The sequence below is a fragment of the Aptenodytes patagonicus genome, chromosome 3 (genome assembly GCF_965638725.1).
Source record: "Aptenodytes patagonicus chromosome 3, bAptPat1.pri.cur, whole genome shotgun sequence".
Classification (NCBI taxonomy): Eukaryota; Metazoa; Chordata; class Aves; order Sphenisciformes; family Spheniscidae; genus Aptenodytes; species Aptenodytes patagonicus.
Window position 1 is genome coordinate 77,882,996 of NC_134951.1, and position 26,223 is coordinate 77,909,218.

Genomic DNA, 26,223 nt, shown 5'->3' on the forward strand with positions numbered 1-26,223 from the left:
CTCAGGACAAAATTCTGCTCTCAGATCTACACAACACCGCACAGCTTCAATGCTCTCCTCTCCACAGCTCTTCAAAACTCCCATGCGCATAAAAAAATCCACATCTTTCAGTGAGTGCTTCACATACCTGGTGGTACCAACATCACTTTGGACAGCTGTGGAGAACAGGGCACTTCACCTTTGGCTGAAAAAACTGAATAATTGATTACTAAATAAAAACCTGACATGCTAATACTGCACATGTGTACCCTACTCTCAGTTAAACGTGAGAGAGAATTTCAGTTTTCAGGAGCCGTTCTTCACCCAGTTAAAGGTGTTATTTAGGAAAGTAGGTGCAGGTACAGACCACTCAACTGAACGTGATTCAAGTACAGAAAAAGAAGAGTTCTGCACTTACAAGAAATCAAGGGAGAAAAAAAATGCTGCTAAAACTGATGAGGTAAGTAGGTCTTGCTCAGTGTAGCTACAGATAATCAAGGCAACTGGAAAGCTGCAATCATTTGAAGAACAAGACTGATAGAAAGTTGTTGCACATAGGACCTTGAGGCAGGCTCACATGCAGAATATTTATTCTGTCATGCTAAATAACTAATAAGTGTAACCAGAAAGAGAGAAGGGAAGAGAATGGGACATGGTGGGATATTGTATATTTAGGTCAAAGTCAGGAGAAAAATTAATGAGGAGGAGGTTGCTGGAAAGTAATCACCAAGGGCTTGGCTAAGCCCTAGAACTTAATTTCTTTTAGGCTCCTGTACAAGCCAGCTCACTTTGGGCAGTCAGCTCACACTGACCAGCAGCATCAGCTCCTCCACAGCTCCGTATCATCCTACAGGCTGCTGCAAGTAGCTACGGAAGGATGGGTTTGAAGGAACCAGACTAAAAGCAGAAACTCTTTCAAATGTAAGTGCACAAGTACACATATTCCTGAACATGTTTTTTAAGGGAGGGTGGGGTGAGGGACAGCTTTTATCTTTATGCTTCAGGTAATACAGCCTAACAATATTACACAAAAGTGTTATATAAAGAAATACACATTTTTTTCCTCTGAAAACCTGGAATTCCTCCTCCTATTCATAGGCTGGTTTGTGGCTTCCATTTACAAGTTCACTAGCCTAGACTGGACTATCATCGCTATGCTATTCATACACACACAACCCACACACACACTGCTAGGGGCAGCTCAGGTCCTGAAACAAGTAATTAGTGAGTAACGCTTTAAGAGCAGAAACAAGTTTTTCCCTCCAGCCTTTTTCCCCCAAGTAAAACTTTTTATGGGAGCATGGGTGTGCACTCTGCTCTTAATTGTCATTTAGTTACAATCTGTTACCCGTACTATGACTTCTTCCAGGTTTGCGGTTTTAAAAAAAAAAAAAAAAAAGAAAAAAGACGATGCTGTTACTACTTCTGAACCATAATCAGCAACAGCTTGTCCAACTTTCACCGCAACATCATGCAAGTCAATTACTTGGCCTTACTAATATAAATTTCAGTTTAAACACGTGTCTATACTTGAGTCATCATTGAAGATCCTGTCTGGCTTAAAATAAAAAAAAAAAAAAACAAAAACAAACCACTTAGTTTGAATCCACTATCAAATAAAAGTCTTCTGCTTCAGAGGGAGGGGAGATCAAGATTGAAAGAAACTTGGGGAAAAGTGGTGGTGTGCATGCATGGCACCAATGTTCTGAAATGAGTGCATGCAGCAAGTTGCTTATGTTTATAAAGTGTGTGATACATACTCTGTTAAATGGAAAAGAATATAAATAATTCCACACATTAAAATACGTTTAATGCATGTGAAAATACAGATTTCTGTTAGCTAATGCACACGTGCCTTCATCCCGAGAGACAGAGAATCTCTAAAAGCACCTTCTTGCTTTTTGAAGTTTAAAATATAATGAAAATAATATGAAACTTATTTAAAGTCTAGTTAAATATCACTCTAGCAAAAAAAAGGCACTATATTTGGGCTTTTATACTGCTCTGATCAGCTTATACTTTCAATCTGATATTGAAGAATGCTTAGTGCCTATTTAACTTTTGGGTCACAATAATATTGCCATGGGCTAAATCATGACACGTTTGGTTTTCATTATTTTTTTCCTCTCCCCAGAGGAATATAAATAGCCTAGAGAAGGGACTTAAAGCAATCACAAAGAAACCCATCTAACCAGTTAATACTGAGTCAACCTCGGCTAAGTTACTTAAGCACTTACCACTCCCCTCTTTATCAATGGGTTAAACATCTAAATATCCTTTAAATACTCTTGCTTTTAATCCCTTTATTCTTAAAGCATTGGGATTTTCTGTTATGCGGGATTTCATATATGTGTGTGTATATATATATAAAATATAAGAGTGCTGATTAATCTTAATTCTTTAACTCTCCTTTCTGACACTTCAGAGGCCATCTGTTGGAACTGGAAAACTCACTATATCTAAACATTTTCTTTACTTCCTTTTTTAACAGGCTGTACTAATTCTTTATTACTGTTGACAGAAACCCCACTTGAAGGAGCAGGTTTTCTGTAGCAGGTATGGAATTCCAATTTTAGATGTCAAACTAGTAAGGCATTGGGCATCTGACACCAACCACAATAGAGGGCACTGAGCCCCTGGTGGGATCAAGCCTCCAACAGCACAGCTGACATACCCTTGACTTTAGTGTAACTACTTTGCTTGAAAGACAAGGAATGCCAATTTTAAGTGAAAAGTAATTCTATGAGAAGATAAAATAATTTCCTGAGCATGTTAAAAGTCCTCTGCTACCCTGCTACAAATACACTATATGTGCTTCCAGCCTCTGCCAGACTAGTGGCCCATCAACATTTCGCTTCTCAACCAGTATCATCCAGACTCCTGCAGGAACACAGGAAAAGAAAGGGCTCTAAACCAATGAGTTGTATGACAAAAAAACCCTTTCATTTTACCTCAAATATTCTCAGCTTGGATGTAATTTCCTCCAGTAGTTTAACATCTTTGGAAATCTTGAGCTTTAACTTGTCCCAGTGTCCCTGCACATGCTTGAACTCTTGCGTGTAGACCTTTTTTATATCCGAAGAAGCATATTTCTCCAAAGCCTTTGTTTCTTCAGCAAGTTTATCTACCCTGGGCTTCTGGGTTTCCAGTGTCTCACAAACCGTCTACAATGAAAAAAAAAAAAAGAAAAAAAATAAATGTCTGCTTCCAGTATTAGCCATACAACAGGCACACACTTACATACAAGTACAAGTACGTCAAACGTTTTGTTGTGCAGAGCACAGATTCAGTGAAGAGTGGTATTCCAGTTATTGCAGCAGAGATGTCCAAACAACCTTTTAAGCAGCAAAAACAGAGGGTAGTGGTCAACGCCTCAATGTCCAGATGGAGATCGGTGACGAGTGGCGTCCCGCAGGGGTCCACTGTCCCAACAGTACCGTGTTGGGACCATTGGGACTGTTTAATATCTTCATCAATGACATAGACAGTGGGATCGAGTGCACCCTCAGCAAGTTTGCAGGTGACACCAAGCTGAGTGGTGCAGTCGACACGCCTGAGGGACGGAACACCATCCAGAGGGACCTGGACAAGCTGGAGAAGTGGGCCCGTGTGAACCTCAGGAGGTTAACAAGGCCAAGTGCAAGGTCCTGCACCTGGGTCGGGGCAACCCCCAGTATCAATACAGGCTGGGGGATGACGGGATTGAGGGCAGCCTTGCCAAGAAGGACTTGGGGGTGCTGGTGGGTGAAAAGCTGGACATGAGCCAGCAATGTGCGCTCGCAGCCCAGAAGGCCAAGCGTATCCTGGGCTGCATCAAAAGAAGCGTGGCCAGCAGGTCGAGGGAGGTGATTCTGCCCCTCTGCTCTGCTCTGGTGAGACCCCACCTGGAGTACTGCGTCCAGCTCTGGAGCCCTCAGCATAAGAAAGACACGGACCTGTTGGAGCGGGTCCAGAGGAGGGTCACAAAAATGATGGGGGGCTGGAACACCTCTCCTGTGAAGAAAGGCTGAGAGAGTTGGGGTTGTTCAGCCTAGAGAAGAGAAGGCTTTGGGGAGACCATATTGCAGCCTCTCAGTACTTAAAGGGGGCTTCTAAAAAAGATGGCGGCACACTTTTTAGCAGGGCCTGTTGCGACAGGACAAGGGGGAATGGCTTTAAACTAAAGGGGGGTAGATTTAGACTAGATATAAGGGAGACATTTTTTACGCTGAGGGTGGTGAAACGCTGGCACAGGTTGCCCAGAGAGGTGGTGGATGCCCCATCCCTGGAAACATTCAAGGTCAGGTTGGACAGGGCTCTGAGCAACCTGATCTAGCTGAAGATGTCCCTGCCCAGGGCAGGGGGGTTGGACTAGATGACCTTTAGAGGTCCCTTCCAACCCAAACTATTCTATGATTCTATAAACCTTCAGCTGCTCTACTGGTGCAGCAGCAGAGATTACAGAATGGGCTGTAAAGCTTGGCCACATAGCTAAACACACCCAGGCACCTAGACCTCTCCTGTGCTGTGTGGTACTGGCACTCAAGTTAGCAAAGCAATGGCTACACTACACTGCAGTCACAAAAGAAACTGCAATGTAGACATACCAGGACCTCAGTTTTTTTATTCCCTCCACATTTTTTTTTTTTTAAGAAAACAAACAATAAAGCCCACACAAACAGGCTGAGTGTGTCCTTCTGAGTTTTGTGAAGTAAAATGATTATAATTGTCTAGCTGCAATGAAAGCTCTGGATACTTGAGTTTTGAAAGCTACTCTTCCGGCTGGAATACAGGGAGGATACAATCTGAATATTCACTATGGCATTGCTGATACGAAGAGTCACTTGAGTTGAAAAAGCTAATTTCCTAATATTAAGGAAAAATAACAGCCGAAGGTATAAGCCAAGACATGAAAAACGCTGCCACTTCATTAAACTGGTCATTTTGGTTATCCTGCTTAAAATTTGAGAGAAATTTCAAATGAACACATGAAATCATTACTAATTTCATGAATTTAAACTTTGCTAGTACATACCTTTAATGTGTACATGTGGGATATGTGCACATATATTTTACTGTATTTTACTGAGGGAAAAAATCTTCTTTTTGATATGTTTATGTTCTCAATTTTACCTTGTATTTACAGGAAAGGAACAGGATAAAGTGTACCATTTCCTCTAAAAAGATGAGGTAGCAACGAGACTGGGAAGAGGGATGTATGCTCCTGCAAACAAGAGCTTTCTGTGCAGGGGGCCACAGACTGACTCAATCCCTGGCTTGGGTCTATGCCTGAAGCACTTATCAGTGCCTGCTACAGTGCAGAAGAAGGAGCTGGACAATCCCAGGTCCATAAGCAGCTCATCATCTAGAATTTTTTCCCCATCTTCCATCACACTCTTTAAAGCTCCCACACTGGCATGGTATGTCCTTTCAGGTTAATTAGTCTCTGAAGAAAAGGGGGAGGAGGCATTCAGGCAGAAGTAGGAAAAGACAAGCCTCCAATGACTAAACACCATTGCAATTCAGCCAGCATACGGACCAGAAAATCTCTGTCAACTTTAAACAATACAGAAGCAACATTAAAAGAGAAAACCAAAGAACTCAGAACTTTTTTTAATCTGCCGGTTCAAAAAACCAAAGCACTAACACCCCTATTTACTGGGCTTTTAAAAATACCTATTTGTTCACTATCTGTTGAATACAGAAGGATAGACAGACATGGCGTCTCCCCACCCAGCAACTGGAGCTCAAGAGCTCCTCCAGAGTCACCTGCAGCCCTCTTATGTCACCACACAGGGAAAAATACATGTTTCTGAACTAAGCATGATCCCACAAAAGCAGCGGGGGACAGTGGAGGGGGCAGGAAGTATTTGTCTATGTTTTTTTAAAGTAAAAACAAAAAGTACTGGAGATGCATGATTCTCTCCCCTCATTCTAGCCCTGCCCCAATAACTGATATTTACAAAGCAACTGTCATCCATAGATTTTCTTTATATAGCCTTTATAAGTTCATAATAGGAAACAAAATATCATTTCTACTGGACAAAATTTGTGCATCAATTACCTTTATGGCTTGCAAGCACTATTTCTCTTTGAAAGGCAATCTGGAGGCCACAGATTGCCACTTACTTTTTCGTAACAGCCAAGCAGGATGAAACGGGATGGATTTGTTAACCAGCTGAACCTCAGAGACAGTTTAAGCAGGCAGGCACCCCACGTCTGGGTAGGCTATACCCAGTGCATGAAGGAGAGGATTACAAGTCTGCATACCACAGCCTCACTGGGAGGGCAGAGGCAAGGTCAGGGAGCCCGCACTGCCACAGGGGAAGGACACGGCCTCCCCAGGACAGCAAGCCCAAGCAGGCCGGGCATGGGTACGGCTGCCAAGCGGCTGTGGTGCAGCTCAGGCAGGGAGAGCTGAAAGGCAGCTCCCAAGGGAGGGAAGGGCAGGCCCCGGCTCCTAGCTTTCCTCACAACCGCGCTCAGCAGCAAAGGAGCAGACCTTGGACCGGTCACCAACCTGATCCAACCAGACTCCTAGGAGGTGGATGCTCCCAGGGCCCTGACATCCATTTTGGGGCTCCTCAGCATGAGAGACATGGGCACACTGGAGATAGCCCGGGAAGGCTGCCAAGGTGGTCTGAGGCACTGTAGCACTTCAGAGAAGATCCCTCAGAGCCTCCTCTTCCCCCAGCCAAGCAGTCCCAGCTCTCTTGGCCTTGTCTCCTGGCACAGGTAGCAAGAGAAGCTGTGAAGTCTGTGGGCTCAGGGATACCCAACCCTCGCCTGGACACATCCCTCAGCAGCCTATGGTGACCCAGCTTTCAGCAAGCAACCCCCAGAGGCTGCTTCCACACAACGCTCCCTGACCGACTTCCCTCTGAGTAACATTTTAGTTACTCCACGGAAAACAAGGCAGGAGAAAGGAGGATGACAGTCGCCGAATAAGCAACTTCCTCGCTTCAGTGCAAAAGTTAAGAGTTACCTTTGCCTGCTGCAGGGCCTTGTCAACCTTACTGGGGTCGCTCAGTCCACTGGCGATGGACTGCTGCTTGCACTCCAGCTCGCTCAGCATGTCCTTCAGCTGCTGCAGGGAGTCCACGTAGTCCTGGCTCGGCTGGCTTTCTGTCTCTGGTATTGTTAAACAGAGTGATGGAACAAAATACAAGGTAAGGAAATAGACACAAGACCCAAATTATAAGCGATGTGAACATAATCACAGTTATCAGAATAATTTAGAAACAAGAAATCATGTGAGATATACTCGTACATTGAATCCTGCTGAGACCTTCCAAGAGCTAAAGAAACTCTTCTGCTGATGGCAATGTTTTTTCCTTTTAAAAAAATTAAATATATATAATATATAAATAGGTATTATATAGAATATAATAATAAATATACAGTGACAATCCCCCCCAAAAAAAAAATATTTTAAAACTCAATCACATTTTTAGAATTTTCTTATACACTTAAGCACCTTTTGGGGTGGGCAGGGTGGTGGAATCAATAGTACTTGGGCTTTTGCATGCCTAAATCCCCACAATTCAGTATTTTTCATTTTAAAAAGTATTAGACAGAGCTACTATTTATATGCAAACACACAAACAGATATCTACTGTATATAGAATATAAAGTATAGCATATATAATAGCCATATATTACATACAAAGTTAAATATACACACTATAGTAACTATATATATTAACTATATATATAAACTAGTATTTTATATATGAACACACATACATAAAATATATACTAGGGTAGTAGTAGGGTTTGGGGTTGGTTTTTTTTTCATTTTTATATATATACACACACACACATAGATATATAAAAATAGCAGCTTTCAGCCTGTTCCCAGATCAGAGACACTATCTGGGAAGACTGAGAAAAGAATTAAAGTTTGGATGGAGTATCTGCTTGCAATCTTTGACTGCATCTCAAATTTTGCTCAAGCCAGCCCTTTGTGGAATCCCAGGCAGGAGGCAGCATCTCACTCTGGCATTTCAGAATGAAAACATCAGATTTAGAAAACTGCAGTGAACAGATTTTCGGTTGTAAGACCCGTACTGTGGTATGCACATTCTCTGGCCTTGGATTCCTAAGCAATTTCATCACTGCCACAAGTGAAAGTTAATTTAAGCCTTGTTCTGACTCACCAGGTAGCTTTTCAACAGCTTACTGTCAGAACTGTCACACCATTTATAACTAAGGGATGAGTCAACATTTCTAGAGAGAATCAGAGTTATCTAGCTTCCTCTTCTCAAAAAGCCAGGATCAATTTAAAGGTGAAAAAAAAAAAAAAAAAGAATTCAGCAAAAAGCAAACAAGTTGCACTGTCACAAAACTACAGCAAATCCTGAAGGAAAAGAGAATAGTTAAGATAGCCTCCCATTGACAAAAAAATTAAGTCACAATTCCCATAAAAAATGCCCGTAGAGATGGGACGGAGTACCGCTCCATCAGGGAATTTTCAGAGGCTCAAAGAAGAGCCATGAAAGGAGCTGGACTTCTGTCAGTCAAAGCCTGCCAAGTTCACAAATGCTCAAGTGCCACCACCAGTTGTTTCTCCATGTTATATGGCTCTGGAAGTTCTTTTACCTTACAGCAATTAAAACTATGCTGTAAATAAACAACTGAAACCCTGAACTGACATTTCCCTCTGTTCTTTAGCAATACACAATCTGCAGAGAAATTACCGTTCAAAAAAATACACAAATACAAATTTAACATATGATATATAAGGTGTTTTTACCAAGTAGTAACTGGTTCAAATATACTAATAACGCCTTAAGTGATGTGTGGCATGAAAAATTAGGGAGTGTTTTTGTCACATCACATAATAATTACCAAAATACACAATACCAATAAAATTATTCAAAAGTACATGAACTCAGAACAGTCATAAAATAATCATTCGTCACAGTAAGAATGAAAGCATACCCTGTAATTTGAGTGTGGCAGACATACGTTATTCATACAGTTTTCTGCATGGGAATAATCAAAGCATGCAGGCTTTGTGCAACACATTATATAGATGGCCTAACAATTTAGTAATTGAGCCTATTTTTATTACATGCAGAATAAAGCGTTAATGCTCTTCCATTTGGGGCCGTTAGGAAAACACTTCCTTGAATTCCTCAGAAACAAAATGAAAACTAAGGAAAAAAACAAATCTCCTTATAGGTCTGTGCTCTTGCTATTCAGCTGTAAAATATTAACAGGGCTACGTATTTCGTGCACTACATTTAAAATCCTTTAGAAGCCAGCATGACTGGTTTGAATGCTCATAATGAAATTTTTAACGCAACAAAAACCCAAGTAGAAAGTGCCTGAAAAGCAAGCCAGATTCCAAATCACTTCAAAGATGAAATTTCCAAAAGGAATTATGTATGACTAATGTGCTCAAAGCTGTGAAAGAGAATAAATTTCACATGCACACTTCAATTTTACTAGGTTCTCTTAATCTTCCATTTTTCATTTCTAGTATTATTTATTTCTGTAAGTGCCAGAGACACACAGCTTTTCAAACTATATTATCCACCTTAAATGTGTTTTGCTAATTCCTTAAATGTAGTTTCAGGAATGTTGCATCCTTGCATAGTCTCTTTTAAGACCACGGAACGATATATTTTGTAGTGTGCACAGAGGAGGTCATACAAATATTCTTTTGGGTGAATGAAGAGATTTTGTCAGCCTGACCAAAAGCCTCCCAGAATCTGTAGGAAAACTCTACCAGAATTCAGTGAGTTTTCAATCAGCTCAAAACAACAACAAAATCAGAACACAAGTATCAGGAGGGCTTATGTTTAAAAAAAAAAAATATATATATATATAGATATGTACCTTTCTTCAGCTGCTGGTGACATTCATCTAGTTTCTGGCAAGTCAACCTGAAGTGATCAAGAAAACCATTCAAGCTCTCCTGAATGAAGTTGGGAGGCCTGGGCTGAGAGGTGAGTGCCTTGCAGGTGGCTTTCAGGTGTTCCAACCGTGGACTCAGGCTTACAAGATGAGTTAACTCCCGCTGTGAAAGATTAAAACCAAAATCAAATCTCACGCTTGCCTTGTTAACACAAAGATTTTAGTAAGCTCCTGCAGCACAGCTCCTCCACATTACTAGGGCAACAACACTGAAGTACCCCTGTGACAAAGGTACCAAAATCTTCCAGTCAAATCTGGCACCTTAGATGCCTCAGAAATTTTGAATTACCTTATTATTGACTAGGCTGAGCTCCTCTGGGGTATTCTGTGCTCCTAAAAGCTTCCAATCAAAATTAACAAGTTTTGCCAGACTTACCTGACATAAGTCTTTCAGAACTGCTGAGGGCTGGGATGCTGAAGAAGCGTCATTTTTAAGCCAGCCATCCTTCTCAATTAGAGTCTTCTCAAGCTCACTCATTTCCTTAAAATAAGCATTTATATCTTCCTGGTACTTCATCTTTCTGGCCACTTCTTCCAGCTGTTGAACCACATCTTTCCACCCTGACAATATTTTCTCCATCACACTTTTTACATCTACTGTAGAAAGTCCCTCTAAAAAGATCATAGAAATTGTTAGATTAACTGCAACACATTTTGATTATCAGGCATTTAACCTTTCCTCTCTTCAGATACAGGTGCACATTTGCATTAACATGCAAAATGCTTTGATTCCAAGTCCACTATCCACAAAACTGTACTTATCACTAGCAGTGTTTCAACTTTTTGTTTCCACATTAATAGTAAAATGAAGAGATATTCCACTTCCATTCCTTCCCTTTGATAACGTTTGAATTTATAACGATGAGCTGACTCTTGACTATCATGACTCTCTTCACCATCATGATTTGTGTCTAAATGCTGATAAGTAGATTTAAGTAAAATAAGCTTAAGTAGGCTTCCAGTGAATTTATTTTTTTAAATGATTCTAGACTCCACAAAGAAAGAGGGAAGCAGCAAGTTGGAAGGCAGCAATAAATTTATTGAAAAGGTAGATGGAAATCCCGTCAGCCTGGGAGACAGAGGGAGCAATGGCTAACAATGCCACATTACATGCAGGCATGATTAATAACTAGGTAATATGAACAGCTACAAAAGCAACACAACAAAACACGAGGTTATTTCTCACTCACAGCGACTACATGAAGCACTTGCTACACTGTCTTTTTGACAAATCAATGCATTACTTAAGGATGCAGCAGCAAAAATGAACAGACCTCCCACCCATTCCTTGTTCTTTTATTTCCTCAAGTGCCAAAAGTAACTGACGATTTTGCTATATAGGAAGAAATTTCAGTGCAATGTGCATTCAACAGTACATTCTTGCCATTGCAAGTTTCTGATGCAGATTCTTTTCAAGGTACCACCTTCTTTTTATGAGGCACATGTGAGTCATTTGAACTTAACAGTTCTGCCATTTAGATCAGGGTATAAGGAACAGATTCACATGGAGGGGTCTGTTTGCTGCACCGCTTTAGCGTAAGTGGAGCCCAGTGGTCTGGTCTAGGGCAGACAGCCAGCTTCTACAAGGGCACTTGGAGGTTCTGCTCCATAGACCCTCCCTGTGCTTCACACACTGGCCATACGCTTGGCACATCTAGAATACAGAAGCACAGCAGCTGCAACCACCCACATAAGAGGAGCGTGCAAACAACAATCGGTCACTGCCATTACTGCATAGCCTGTACACACCCGAAAATAGAAATGGATGTATACACATGCATGCCAGTGCTGTGCATTATTCCACACAGGTGTAGCTGGGCCTGGTTTTGGGGACAAGGGCTGTCATTCGGAGCTGGACAAAACATACAAGCAGAGCCTAACAAAGCCAGGGGCTGTAGATTATAGAATCATAGAATCATTAACGTTGGAAAAGACCTCTAAGATCTTTGAGTCCAACCATCAACCCAACACCACCAGGCCCACTAAACCATGTCCCTAAGTGCCGCATCTACACGTCTTTTAAATACCTCCAGGGATGGGGACTCAACCACTTCCCTGGGCAGCCTCTTCCAATGTTTCACCACTCTTTCAGTAAAGAAATTTTTCCTCACATCCAATCTAAACCTCCCCTGGCACAACTTGAGGCCATTTCCTCTCATCCTATCGCTTGTTACTTGGGAGAAGAGACCAACACCCACCTCGCTACAACCTCCTTTCAGGTAGTTGTAGAGAGCGATGAGGTCTCCCCTCAGCCTCCTTTTCTGCAGGCTAAACAACCCCAGTTCCCTCAGCCGCTCCTCAGAAGACTTGTTCTCCAGACCCCTCACCAGCCTCGTTGCCCTTCTCTGGACACGCTCCAGCACCTCAACGTCCTTCTTGTAGTGAGGGGCCCAAAACTGAACACCGTATTCGAGGTGCAGCCTCACCAGTGCCAAGTACAGGGGCACGATCACTTCCCTACTCCTGCTGGCCACACCATTTCTGATACAGGCCAGGATGCCATTGGCCTTCTTGGCCGCCTGGGCACACTGCCGGCTCATGTTCAGCCGGCTGTCGACCAACACCCCCAGGTCCTTTTCCGACAGGCAGCTTTCCAGCCACTCTTCCCCAAGCCTGTAGCGCTGCATGGGGTTGTTGTGGCTGAAGCGCAGGACCCGGCACTTGGCCTTGTTGAACCTCATACAGTTGGCCTGGGCCCATCCATCCAGCCTGTCCAGGTCCCTCTGCACAGCCTTCCTACCCTCGAGCAGATCAACACTCCCACCCAACTTGGTGTCGTCTGCAAACTTACTGAGGGTGCACTCGATCCCCTCATCCAGGTCATTGATAAAGATATTGAACAAGACCGGCCCCAAAACTGAGCCCTGGGGAACACCGCTTGTGACCAGCCGCCAACTGGATTTAACTCCATTCACCACAACTCTCTGGGCCCAGCCGTCCAGCCAGTTTTTGACCCAGCAAAGAGTACACCTGTCTAAGCCGTGAGCCGCCAGCTTCTCTAGGAGAATGCTGTGGGAGACGGTGTCAAAGGCCTTACTGAAGTCCAGGTAGACCACATCCACAGCCTTTCCCTCATCCACTAGGTGGGTCACCTGGTCATAGAAGGAGATCAGGTTGGTCAAGCAGGACCTGCCTCTCATGAACCCGTGCTGGCTGGGCCGGATCCCCTGGTTATCCCGCTCATGCCTTGTGAGCGCCCTCAAGATGAACCGCTCCATCATCTTCCCCGGCACCGAGGTCAGGCTGACAGGCCTGTAGTTCCCCGGATCCTCCTTGCGGCCCTTCTTGTAGATGGGCGTCACATTGGCAAGCCTCCAGTCGCCCGGGACCTCCCCCGTTAACCAGGACTGCTGATAAATGATGGAGAGTGGCTTGGCGAGCTCCTCCGCCAGCTCCCTCAGCACTCTTGGGTGGATCCCATCTGGCCCCATAGACTTGTGAGCGTCCAGGTGGCGTAGCAGGTCGTTGACTGCTTCCTCTTGGATTATGGGGGTTGACCATGCTCGCCGTCCCTGTCTTGCAGCTCAGGGGGCTGAATACCCTGAGGATAACTGGTCTGCCTGTTAAAGACTGAGGCAAAGAAGGCATTAAGTTCCTCAGCCTTTTCCTCATCCTCAGTGGCAATGTTCCCCCCCGCATCCAATAAAGGATGGAGATTCTCCTTGGCTCTCTTCTTGTCATTAATATATTTGTAAAAACATTTTTTGTTGTCTCTAACGACAGCGGCCAGATTGCGTTCTAGCTGGGCTTTTGCCTTTCTCATTTCCTCTCTGCATGACCTAACGAGATCCCTGTACTCTTCTTGAGTTGCCTGCCCCTTCTTCCACAAGTGGTCAACTCTCCTTTTTTTCCTGAGTCCCAGCAAGAGCTTCCCGTTCAGCCAGGCCGGTCGTCTTCCCCGCCCATTCTTCTTATGGCGTACGGGGACAGCCTGCTCCTGCACCTTTAAGACTTCCTTCCTGAAGAACGTCCAGCCTTCCTGGACCCCTTTGCCCTTCAGGACTGTCTCCCAAGGGACTCTCTCAACCAGCGTCCTGAACAGGCCAAAGTCTGCCCTCTGGAAGTCCATGGTTGCGGTTTTGCTGGTCCCCCTCCTTACTTCACCAAGAATCGAGAATTCTATCATTTCATGGTCGCTAAGCCCAAGACGGCCTCCGACCACCACACCTCCCACCAGTCCTTCTCTCTTTGTAAACAGCAGGTCAAGCGAGGCACCTCCCCTGGTAGGCTCACTTACCAGCTGTGTCAGGAAGTTGTCTTCTACACACTCCAGGAACCTCCTAGACTGTTTCCTCTCTGCCGTGTTGTATTTCCAGCAGACGTTTGGGACGTTGAAGTCCCCCACGAGAACAAGGGCTATCGATTGTGAGACTTCTGAGAGCCGCTTGTAGAACGCTTCATCTGCCTCTTCATCCTGGTTGGGTGGTCTATAACAGCCTCCCAGCAGGATATCTGCCTTGTTGGCCTTCCCCCTCATCCTTACCCGTAAACACTCGACCGTATCATCATCACAGTCGTTGAGCTCTAGACAATCGAAACACTCCCTAACATACAGGGCCACCCCACCACCTCTCCTTCCTCGCCTGTCCCTTCTGAAGAGTCTATAGCCATTCATTACAGCACTTCAATCGTGACAGTCACCCCAGTAACCCAGACTGGTTATTTTCTATATATCCCAAACTTTAAGATGGCAAACAATTAGGAAGCAATTTCTGTATCTTATATTTTGCTGATACGAACCAGTTTTTGAACTATGCATTTCTCATTATGATCAGATACTGCTTTCATAGCCATGACTTATCACAGCTGGAGGGGTTTATAAAGGAGGGAGTGAGGGAGGATCTCTCTCCAGGTTTGAAGGCAAGGAACAGCTACAAGTTTTTATAACCCAAACTCCAGGTCAAATCAGTGGCTTCCAGCCATCAGCTTCAGGGCAATAGCACCCACTGTAAAAAGCTTCAGCTGTAGTAGGCAAGGAGGGGAGGATTGGAGATACTTAGACTGGGGCATCTAGGCAAAGGGGCTGGGTGGAAAAAAATGTGATGGTTGGGAAATCCAATGGAAATTAGCATTTTCCAAAAGGGATGCTGGTCACTATGTAGGACAGCGATACCATCCTTTCACTGGCCTGAATGTTACCTGTCATAGCAACTTCACCAGAAGCCAAGTGCATAGCAGATCTAAGAGACTATCTCTGGATGATATGAACAGCTTTTTTATTGAGAAAGACACATTTCACTGATGGAGTTTTGTCATATTATGAAACAAGATTTTGGCAAGGCTTAAAGATTCAACTTTCACTAGTGTTAATTATAAGCTTCCAGGGATAAGTGTTTTAATTGACAATCAATCATTTTCGCAAGTATGCAGGCTTCTCTCTTGCCTTTGAGCCATAAATTGTGACTGTATCATCAAAACATACTGACAGTTTTTACAGAAATGAAGAAAACTACGAATCAAGAGAGATACACACACATTTATCAAGCCTAAATTTGGTTTCAAAATTTCCACTTCTTTAAGGCAGTTATATTTTAAAATTTTATACTTAAAATCTCCACACAATTTAAAATTAAACCAACTCCGTTCCCCAAAAGCACGTTACTGCCATTTTAAGAAATTATTTATATTTCAATAAAAATAACCCTTAAAAGGTTGTAAAGCAACACACACACATTAAGCAAAAAATATTAATATTGCTTTTCTATAAGCTTTAATAGAAACAAAACACACATCAATAACTAGTAACAGTAACAATGACCAGTGCCTCTGAAGGAATGAAAATGGAGGGAGAGGGAAGGAATATATTGTGATGCTTAACTGGAGATAGCGTATTTCAGTATTATTTCCCAGCAACTCATCTGATTAAATCACAAAACAGAGAAACCTTGAAGTTGCTTACCCTTTCCCATTTGATCCAAAAGAATATGTCCACTTCGTTTCAGTTCATCTAACTTTTGGCTTTTTTCAACCCTTTCTTTTTCAATCACCTACAAAGTGAACCCCAAAAGAATACAGTTTCAGAGAGGGTCATTTTTCTTGACTTCCCCCCCACCCCCAGGTAACACATTTTCCCACTACTACCCAAAACACACTCCATTTTTCTTGGATACAGCACCTTCTAAGATGCATGTTAGCACTGTTTGTTCTGAAAACAAACGCAAAAGGAGTTAGCTCTCACAAGTACCAGGCAAGCAAAAGACTAGTGCACCACCACCAGGAATAAAATATTGTTAAAAGGGGTGACAATCCTGCTATGTGAAATCAGATATTGGGACGCTAGCTAAAACAAGTCACCTGTGGTCAAAAACTGTAATTATTTAATGTGACTCAGTGGAGAAAAGACCTTTTTTAAATAGTCCCTTTGCCTCTACAGTCTCTGCTCAGATGTCCAGTAGAAGGGAACAACCACTTGTTCCCTAGAAGTCCAGCTAGCAAGAACTATGGCATACTAGTAATCTACTCTCATAAGCACTAGTGCTTCATTCTCCTTCATAAAGAAATGGTGAGGGAAATCCTATGTGACTACCAATATTTTTAGAGGAACAAGTTCCTCCCTCAAGTCATACATATTGATGAATGTTCCTGTGTAAGCCAAGAGGTGGAATACATCCACAGAGGAAAGATGAGTTCCCTGGCCACAAGGCCACAACACCACAACTTCAGTATCCTCTGAGATTACAACAATCATCTCCAAATCGTTTCAAAACTAATGTCCAAGCTCATTACTCTGGTTTAGACTTGCTACAGTAAATTCAGAAGCAGCATGCGTTTATTTGCATAGTTGGGAAAAACAAACACTGTCCTACCCACTTAGAGCCCAATCATTTAAAAACAGTGCTGTTCATGGGAACCTGGTGTTCATCTTGGAGCCTATTTTATAAAGGGCTATAAACATTCATAAAGACCTATAAATAAACTATTGGGAGGGTTGTTCTGGTTTGTATTTCCAACAGTACTGCCATTCCAAACATTCCTACTGGCACCATTTTGCACTACAGCACTGAGAAGGAGTCTCCTTATAGATATTTTTAAGTATTGCCTTTGATTTCAAAAGCAGGTTCAGGTCCTGCTAAAGCCCCAGTAAGCCTTCATTAACAAAGCATGCTCAAGGACCAAAAAAGGAAAGAATACGTTCCTGAAACAGAAGGAATAGAAGATAAAACGGTTATTTCATGGCTCCCACAGGATCCTGTAAAATTATGTGTTCTGTCTTTCAAGTCAGTAATAACATACATGAGTTGTAACTATCAGGTTTTCTCCAAAATTAACAGAGCAAACAATGTGTCCAAACATTATAACAATGGACCACTTTGGACCCTGGGTGGTACAGTGTGTGCAGAGTGTCACAGCATGATTCAAGGGGTCTCTGAGCAGCCCACTGGCCCATCTCTGCCAAGATTATAAAAGTGGTGTCAATCAAGTCCATCTCCAACTGTGAAACATAAAGCCAAAATATGCTGCTTAGTGGAAAAAATACTAATCCTGAAGACAGACATTTATCAGAACTCCAAAGGAGACATCAGTAATACATGTTTTTAAAATTTACTGTGGTTTATGCAACCCAACACCAGCAAAAGTTTGTGTCCAGCTGGTCAGAGATTTCCATGTATATCCAGTTCTGAAACTATTTAACCAAAGGACTTAATCCCCACGAAGCATGTGGATCAGCCCACACCTCCAAATGACAGCCATCTTAGAGACAAAATATACTATTCACCGGAATACTCTCTATCTCCCCATTTTACCTTCAACTTTTCTTTCATGTTTGAAGTCTCTTTCATCTTCTTGTACTCTCTGATGTCTGTGGCCTGAATGGCAGATTTTGATTTTGAAATCCAGTTCAAGAGCTCAGCACTTTCAGCCTCAAACCTGGTTTAAAAGGTCAGACAATTTTTTTTTTTTTGGTCATTTTTCCCTATTCAGTCACTCTGTCTTAAAAATCAGAGGTCTTAAAGTTCAGCACATTACTCAATCCCAAAACAGCAAGGCTGCGCACAAGATTCATGTTTCTCATACTACTACTCACAGGTGGTAGGACAGACACACACTTTCAAAAACCTGCCATAGTAAAAATTATTATGTCCCTGATATTAGCTTTTGGGAGCAAATTGAGAATGTGTGGTGAAACTGATTTCTTAATTTTTTTATATATATCTTCATGCAAATTATTACTGTTTCTTTTAATACATCACAAAAGATCTCTCTCAATGCTGGGTATTTTGGAAGTAATAAACTAAACCTCAGCAATAAGACAAATAAGAATTACAGTTCTAGATTTTGTAGGAGTCTACAACACTATTTAGTCTGAAGAAAAAGCCAGCAGCTTAAGCACTCATGGCAGCGGACAAACATTTCTGAATGCTTATAGTTGACTAAAGATTAGCTTATAGCTTAGTATTTTTGGCTACAGTTGGACATGTCTATACCAACAGAACTTTCTTATGCCTAAAACCTCTAAGCTACAACCCACCACCACCAAAAAACAAAAACAAACAAAAAAACAACTCCCAAATTAACCAATACTGTGCAGAACTTGAGAGAAGGATATATGTACTACACAGACCACAAGTCAGGCCATATTACAATTATGCTACTTAACACAGTGTAAATCCTAACATGGAATAACAGCCTATCAACAAATGCAGAAGTCACTGTTAGTCACTCGAAGTTTTCGTGGGAAAACCTGCAAAATTCTAGTTACTGGACATTTGTTGGTTTCAACATAAGTAACTGGGATCAGGCAAAAGCATCAGAAAGTTTAACCTATTTTAACTGACTCTGTCCTCAATACAGTTTGAACTCTAGGAAAAAAGATAACAGGTCAAATCATTTTTGCTTTCAAAGTCTAAAATAGTTTCTGCAACTCATGAGACACACAGAGAGAAGGGACAGATGGGCTGCCAACTGCGTTACTGCCCTGGGACACCCACATGCTCACATCACCCCCACCAGGGCTCAGAGGTTCTGACCAGGGTCCTCAAGAGGGTTTGGGTGGTTCCTCACCCCTTCAAACTTCCAGTCCTCCTCCAGAAAAATGAGGAGAACAACTCTTCTTCACTGTGTGAACACACATCACCTAGCACAGCGACTCCCTGCTCTTGACGCAGCCCTCTATCCTTTCCCTAAATGACCTGCTAAAGGTTTAAACTAGTGACACCTCAAAGAAATGAGCATTTTCTCAGGCAAGCACAAAAAGCAAAATGATGAGTATACAGAATTTACTTTCTTAATTTATCTTGAAACAATTCCTTTAGTTTTAGTTATGCTATTTAATAAAGGCACTGCAACACATGTTATTAAATACTGTTTAGCCTAGAGAAGAGCAAGGTCCAGGGAGACCTTATAGCAGCCTTCCAGTACTTAAAGGGGGCCTAGAGAAGAGATGGGAAGGGACTCTATCAGGGAGCGTAGTGATGGGACGAGGAGTAACCATTTTAAAATGAAAGAGAGTAGATTTAGATTAGATATTAGGTAGAAATTCTTCACTGTGAGGGTGGTGAGGCACTGGAACAAGTTGCCAAGAGAAGTTGTGGATGCCCCATCCCTGGAAGTGTTCAAGGGCACTTTGGATGGGGCTTTGAGCAACCTGGTCTAGTGGAAGGTGTCCCTGACCACGGCAGGGGGGTTGGAACTAGATGATCTTCAGAGGTCCTTCCAACCCAAACCATTCTATGATTTTATACATGCAAATCAGTCAGCCACTCCGGATATACTTGTGAAAGGAGACATCACTCTAATATTGTTCTTATTACTAAATACCAGAGAGATGGAATAGGTTTCTGAGCCTTTTTTGTGCAGTTTCTCCCATATATTTTATGAAGATTAGAAATAAATAATAAATAAATCAAAATACTTGGTACTTTCACATCACTTTTTAACCAAAGATGAGAAGATGTTTTTCCAAAAGAGAGTAAATAGAATTAACTATATCTTTCAGCAAAAGAACTGAGGTACAAAGGACTGAAGACCTACTTTTTTGAGAAACAAAACACCCTCGTTTCCCTTTGAAATTAATGGAAGCTGCAGGCTTTCTGTTGCTCTGAAAAGAAGGCTGTACATAACATTTCCTTCCCCAAACCCAACCTCACAACCGCAACTTAAGTATTCCTCACTTGCATAAAAGAAGAATCAAAACCCAAGACCAGGAGACATGAGTCTATATAGTATCTAGCAAGCAAGGGAAAATGGCAGTGACATAGACTTACTTTTTCTTTGCTTCACCGTCCCCTGGGATTTGCCTTTTCTTTGGGGGTGGCGGTGGGGGCAACTCCTGTCTGGATTGTTTAACCACTACCTGTTCCTTCAATGGCGTTGTTTCTGCAGCAGTCTTCTGTGAAACCTGTGACATCCCTATGCTTCCTACAGCTTGAGTTACCTATACAAAATAATTTAGCAAAAGGGTTAAATGCCATTTCTAACACAAACTGAATTGCTTTTGCTTAGTTCCTTTTATTCATCAGTCATAAAAGCCCATTCATTCACTCCTACAAATGACCACATCTAGCCATCATGAAGCACCTTTACCATAGATGCACTCCAGAGAAAAACTTCATTATTCTCATTTTACAGATGTGAACCACACATCAAAACTCAGTTCAACTAGAATTTCATGCCCGTCCAAGTGAACTAAAATCAACAAAATAAGCATTATATCTATTTTCTTTTATAATTACTTGGTTCACAGAAAGAACCAAGGTCCTTTGGGTTTATTAACACACAATTCTGTATTTTATACTCATGCCCCATAAAACCAAGCCTAGATCTCAGAAAGAGCTAATACACAGTCGATTTGACCTAAAAACTCACTCAAGTCAATAGAAACCTTCCACACTCTTTAACGGGTTATAAAGTAAGTCCCATGGGAATCAACCTGTAAGTTCTAAGTATGTGCTTGATATTTAGGGGAGTGAAAGGATGAAGACAGGATTTGGCACCCTCCAGTGCTTTGACTCAAATGCAAGAACAAATTAAAGCCACGTGGCTGAAATGGACCCCTTACTCAGACTGCACAACTCATTCACTATACACTAAATGGATCATGAATCAGTGCCACAGCCTTCACCATAACAACATTTTAATATCACAAAAAAGGGACACATGAGTCAAAACTATCAAACAAAATTCTCACAGAAGCCCATGGGAGTTCTGTCTAAATAAAAATATTACCAAGCACTCAAAATACTAAAATAAACATTTAACAATCCAGCTTGGCTATCATCATTACATAGCAAACATACAACTACTCTATTTTCAACAGATGAGAAATCATACTCACAGAGCATAAATGCTTGTATGACTCCCATTTATTTATCTATTCTGGGTTTTGGGTTTTGTCTTTGTTTTCTTTTAGTATCAGATTTAATCCAGTCCCAGCACTCTTATAATGTTTAAAGGCATTTGCATTGATTGATAATACATGGCAAGCCTGCTTTACTCATCAGAAAAATGAAGCTTAATCTGTGTGAGAAAGGAGTAATAGTACTAGTCAGGTTAACAACTTGGGGTTTTGAAGACCAAAAAACGCAGACAGCTTTGTCAGCAGATAAAGTCAGACCCACGTGAAAGAGCACTCACCTACCTCTCTAGCCTGATGCCAAGAACTCGCTTGGGCAGTTTTGCTGACAGTATCAATGAGGTTTGCATACATACAGATATCTAAACAGCTAAAAAGTAATAAAGCCTTGTTAAGTACCTGGTTAGAGTAATCCTCTAGCTTCTGAACCAAACTGTCCCACCTCTGAGTTAGTTCTTCTTGATCCTGATCGATTTTACTGGATGCTCTGCCATTCCCAAGGATTTGGGCTACATCCTGACCTAGCTCATTCAGCTGGTCTAGTGTTTGCCGTTTCATACCCATGTCCTCTTTCAAGATCTGAAGTTAAAAGAAAACATTAAAAGATGACATCAAGTATTCTGCCACCCCTTAGCTTTTAATTCCATGAGGGGAAAAAAAAAAAAAATGTACTGAGCCAGAGGCATCATAGGTTTCAAAACAGTTCTCTCTTGTGTAACAAAGCACTAACAGACACTCTTAAAAAAAGCACATCCCTGAAACAGCTCCTAGAGCAGTCAGCAGTATCTCTTGAGTAACAGTTACAAATTATTAGTTCTGCTTCAGGCTGCACCAATGTATTAAAAAAAACAAACCAAAAAACACAAACCACAAACCCACACTTTGGAAAACACAGCTGACTGGTAGCCTGCAATAAACTCCAAACCCTGTCAAAAACCCAGGATAGCTGTTTCAAAGTTTGGCATGCCAACCTGGAATGGCCACGGAGTAAGTTGTACACATTTTTTAAATTCAAGTGGAAGAATCTGGCAAGGAGAGAATATTGTCCTGGCTTCCAAAGTATCATGCATTCACAGCTCCTACTGGGGTCACACTGGTAATTTGTCATTCATTTAGTCTATGAGACTTGACAGGATAGAGCAGGATAGCCATACTCACTGCTAGTTTTCGAACATTCACACTCAGGTCTGTTTGATCTTTGAAGTTGCTTGTCTGGACCTTACTCAAAGCCTCTTCTTTCTCAGTTAACCAAGCTTTCAATAAGCACTGCAGATTGTAAGAAAAATAGCACAAGAAAATACCAGGTTTGTCAAACAGCTATTGACAATTCTTTCTTTAAGATCTTTGCGTTCAAAGCACAGTTCTGCAGTCTTTATATGCAGGAGTTTCAGTTGGCATTAACAAAAATAGCACATAAAAGGGGACAAAAAAATATCAGATCAGACAACTAAGTAATACTTTCCAGCAAAACAATTTCAACAAAACCATTTCTCAATATATCAGAGCGCACCCCCCCAAAGTTATTTATAGCGACTGGATATCCACCATAAAGCTGACGTAGGACTTATAAATTATATTAGAATTAAATATATCAAATGGTATGTACGCTTTCCTTCATTCTCCACCCTTCTTCCTCTGTGATTCAAAACCAGCCATTACAAGCATTTTCTCACAGAAGCTACACCATTGATTCAGAGCTCTCTTAGTCCAGGCAGTCGGTCAAAGACTCAGATATTAATTAGTCACTTCCCTGTTTACTGTACCTACTTCCAATTGCAAAATAACTTCAGCAAATACTGTCTCATTAACTGCTGAAAGCTGGAGTGGTCTGCTCTGGATAGCGCTAACTCAGGGATCTCAAACTTTTTCCACTTTTTTCTAGGAAACCTGTCCTGGATCTCACTTCTCTTCGGTCACACAGCACTCCTACGGAAACTCCAGCAATAACTGGCATCAAGCATCAGGAAGGATTTTATACATTTTATATTATGTTGCAACATACTGCTGCTGCTGCACAGCCACCTCCATAGACTAGAATACCCAGCTCTCTATCAAGTTCAGTTACACAGCCACTGGCGCACTGCTACTCCTCTGTCTTAAAAAAAAAAAAATATATATATATATATAAAAAAATGATACAGCAAGGCAGACCTTTTTGTTCTTTGAACAACACACTACAACAGCCACTAGGCTCCTCAGCCTAGCTGTATTTTTTTGGCATTGTCCCAGAACTGACTACAGCAACTTTTGGGCCAAAGGGTTAAGGCAGTTTACATTGCCAATGTAAACCAATATGCAAAATGTACAGACAGCAAATACAATGGTGGTAGAAATGCCATACGGCTGTGAGAAACAAAATTATAACACCACATACTCTCTGGCAAAATCACACTGGCATCCCAGCCAACATATTTTATGCATAAGAGGAGCTTAAAAACCCTTCAACGTATTCAATTAATTTCTGCTAAATCAGCAGTCAAAGATAACTCTCCCTAGAAAACTGAAACATAATTATCACAGTGCTAAGAAATATCTGGCACTGATTGAGGAATTTGTTTCCTGAGTGGTAAGAATTGTGTTGACTTGGCAATGTGGTTTCCAAAAATTTTCTAGGCAGCCACAAAAAGGCTGATGCATCACTGTTGCTCATCTCTCCGTCTGGCTAGGCAAAATGGAAAATTATAGTACCTAAATGTTTTAGTTACTTTTGTGTTAACAAAGTGTTTGTATTAAAGTTTTTAATTAGTTTCAAAATGTAATTTTTGTAGGTCACTTGACAATTCTTGAGGACAGAGAACTGTAATTCAAACCTGTTAGTAATAAATGCATTGTTCAGAGTTGAACAAATGCAAACACAGGCTTATCTAAACCACCTAAAATAAGCTTCTATTTCCTCATTACTTGCTATCTGACATTCTACATTAAACAAACACCGATTAATTTTTTTCACTTTTACAGAGCAACATAATTACATACAAATTAAAAAAGCTGAAGGCAAAGCAACTCCATTAAGATGATGCTCTTAACAGCATTGTAGTAGTCAAAGAGTGGTCGTTTTTCCCCAGACAATATAAGGGTGGAAGAGGACAGAAACATGTTCACATAGGGTCATCAAAACTGAGAGCACTTGAAGCCCGTACCTTGGCATACAGAACGAGGATTTTTGAGGAATTCTTATTTCTCAACTCAGACTTATCTTGCCCAAGAGTAGCCAGAAAATGCTAGCACACAATTTTCTGTATGTACATACACATAAGCCAACGCAGTACTTTAAATAAATATATATAAATAAATACTTGGCATTGGATAAACCAGAATCTGAATTTTGGGTCCATATTAACAACAAGTTCACATGAGCTGCAAATTCAACTTATCAATATACTGCAAATAGATATGGGAGGGGTCAGGGAGAAACACATATGCAACCCCAAAAAATGCAGACAAAACATCCCTGTCAAAGAAACCAGGCTGTAACTGATAGCAACAGCTACATCAGCACTGTTCTACTTCTTTCAAATGTCTAACAATGTGTGTACTGCAGAGTTTAAACAATAGCTTACAGTGATAAATACCATCATTTAAGAAAACAAAACAGTTTAAGTAAAACCTTCAAAGGAAAAGCCATCAAATATTTTAAGCTGAGACACAAAACAAGCTCTAGCACTAGGCATGCAAACCTAACACATGTAGTTGTGTTACCATATTTTTTTATGCCACCGGTTAATTTGCGTTTAGCAGTATGTTTAATATATATGTAAAATGCGTGATATCAAAGCAAGAAAAAAAACCTCACAGTACCATCTTTTTCACAATTCAACTGTTTGCCTAAACTCAGCAAAACAAGACAAGCTGCATGCTTTGCTATATTGACCAAATGTTTTGTTACTGATTTTGAAAACAGTATCCATTTGATCAGTTGATTGCACAATTGTGTACACATATCCATGTTGTAAGCACATATACCTTAATCAGGAAAATTTCTGTAATTACCAAACCACCAAATACTTAGTGATTCATTGTCATTTTGCTATCATGGATATTCCCACTTCTTGGACATTTTGCAAGCTACCTTGGAAATTATTTTATAAGGAGTTATAAACTTTCTTACCTAAACTTTGGAAAGTACTTCTCTTGCACTGCACAGCTACTCTACTCCTCAAGAAACACTGGGAACCCAAACAATAACATAAAATCTAGTTTTTCAAGGCTTTTTTCTGAGAGCTGTTAAACCCTACTAAGGGGTTTGGGGTTTTTGTGTTTGGTTGTTTTTCCCCCTCCACAAATCAACCAGTCACTCTGGGTAACTGAAGAGCTACTAACCTGCTCTTCCAGCAGCTCTTGCCATAAAAGCTGAATTTCTTGCAACTTGACCCGTCGTTCCTCAGTCCAACGACAAACTGCTGTCCACCGCTCACCAAGCCTCTACAAAAGCAGGAAACTCATGAACATTCACAAGCCTCACAAGGAAACTCAAAAATCAGATATTCAAAAGCATAATTTCTACTTCACAGTAACCTCTTTCTACATTATAGCTACCGCCTTGCCAGTAATCGCCATTGTTGTATTGCACAAAGCTGGAGGTTAAAACTTTCGAGAGCATTCACCTATGGCCTTATCTCTGCTCTTGCTGAAGTCAGTGAGCTATTTGATTGACTTCAAAAGGAGCAAACAAAGTAGCATGAATTCTGTTTCAATACGTTCCGTTGCACACTCCCTATACTTCAGGTTACAGTCTAACTTCTGACAAAAACAGGAAAATACTTCACACAACATTCCCTAGATAAATTGTGCTCATGTCTTTAAATATTTTTCCCCATCAGATTTTAACTTCCTAATGAAAATTACTTATGTGAAATAAAGAGTTGTACTGTGCATCTTCCCATTTTAATGAAACTGCTGAAAGGATACTCTACAAAAGCGCCTAAGTCACTGGGAACGCAAACAGTTTGACTCATCAGGAATTGAGCTTGAAAGTCACCAAAGCACTTTTGCAGGTTTTACCCTGAGCAAATTTAGTAAATTCTTTACGTTAATATTATTTCTAAGAA

The 26,223-nt window shown here is 41.3% G+C and overlaps 1 protein-coding gene across 2 annotated transcripts in view; it reads right to left on the minus strand.

The window, feature by feature from the left end:
• The window catches only part of UTRN (utrophin), a 418,084-nt gene that overhangs the window by 293,080 nt on the left and 98,781 nt on the right, over positions 1-26,223 (minus strand). For both annotated transcript variants that reach the window (XM_076333919.1, XM_076333918.1), the window contains 10 exons: positions 25,496-25,597; positions 22,334-22,441; positions 21,575-21,754; positions 20,088-20,257; positions 17,628-17,751; positions 15,782-15,869; positions 10,259-10,494; positions 9,805-9,985; positions 6,944-7,089; positions 2,931-3,143 (listed from right to left, as the gene is read on the minus strand). In XM_076333919.1, coding sequence (XP_076190034.1) covers positions 2,931-3,143; positions 6,944-7,089; positions 9,805-9,985; positions 10,259-10,494; positions 15,782-15,869; positions 17,628-17,751; positions 20,088-20,257; positions 21,575-21,754; positions 22,334-22,441; positions 25,496-25,597 — 1,548 coding nt within the window. The remainder of the gene's footprint in view (positions 1-2,930; positions 3,144-6,943; positions 7,090-9,804; positions 9,986-10,258; positions 10,495-15,781; positions 15,870-17,627; positions 17,752-20,087; positions 20,258-21,574; positions 21,755-22,333; positions 22,442-25,495; positions 25,598-26,223) is intronic.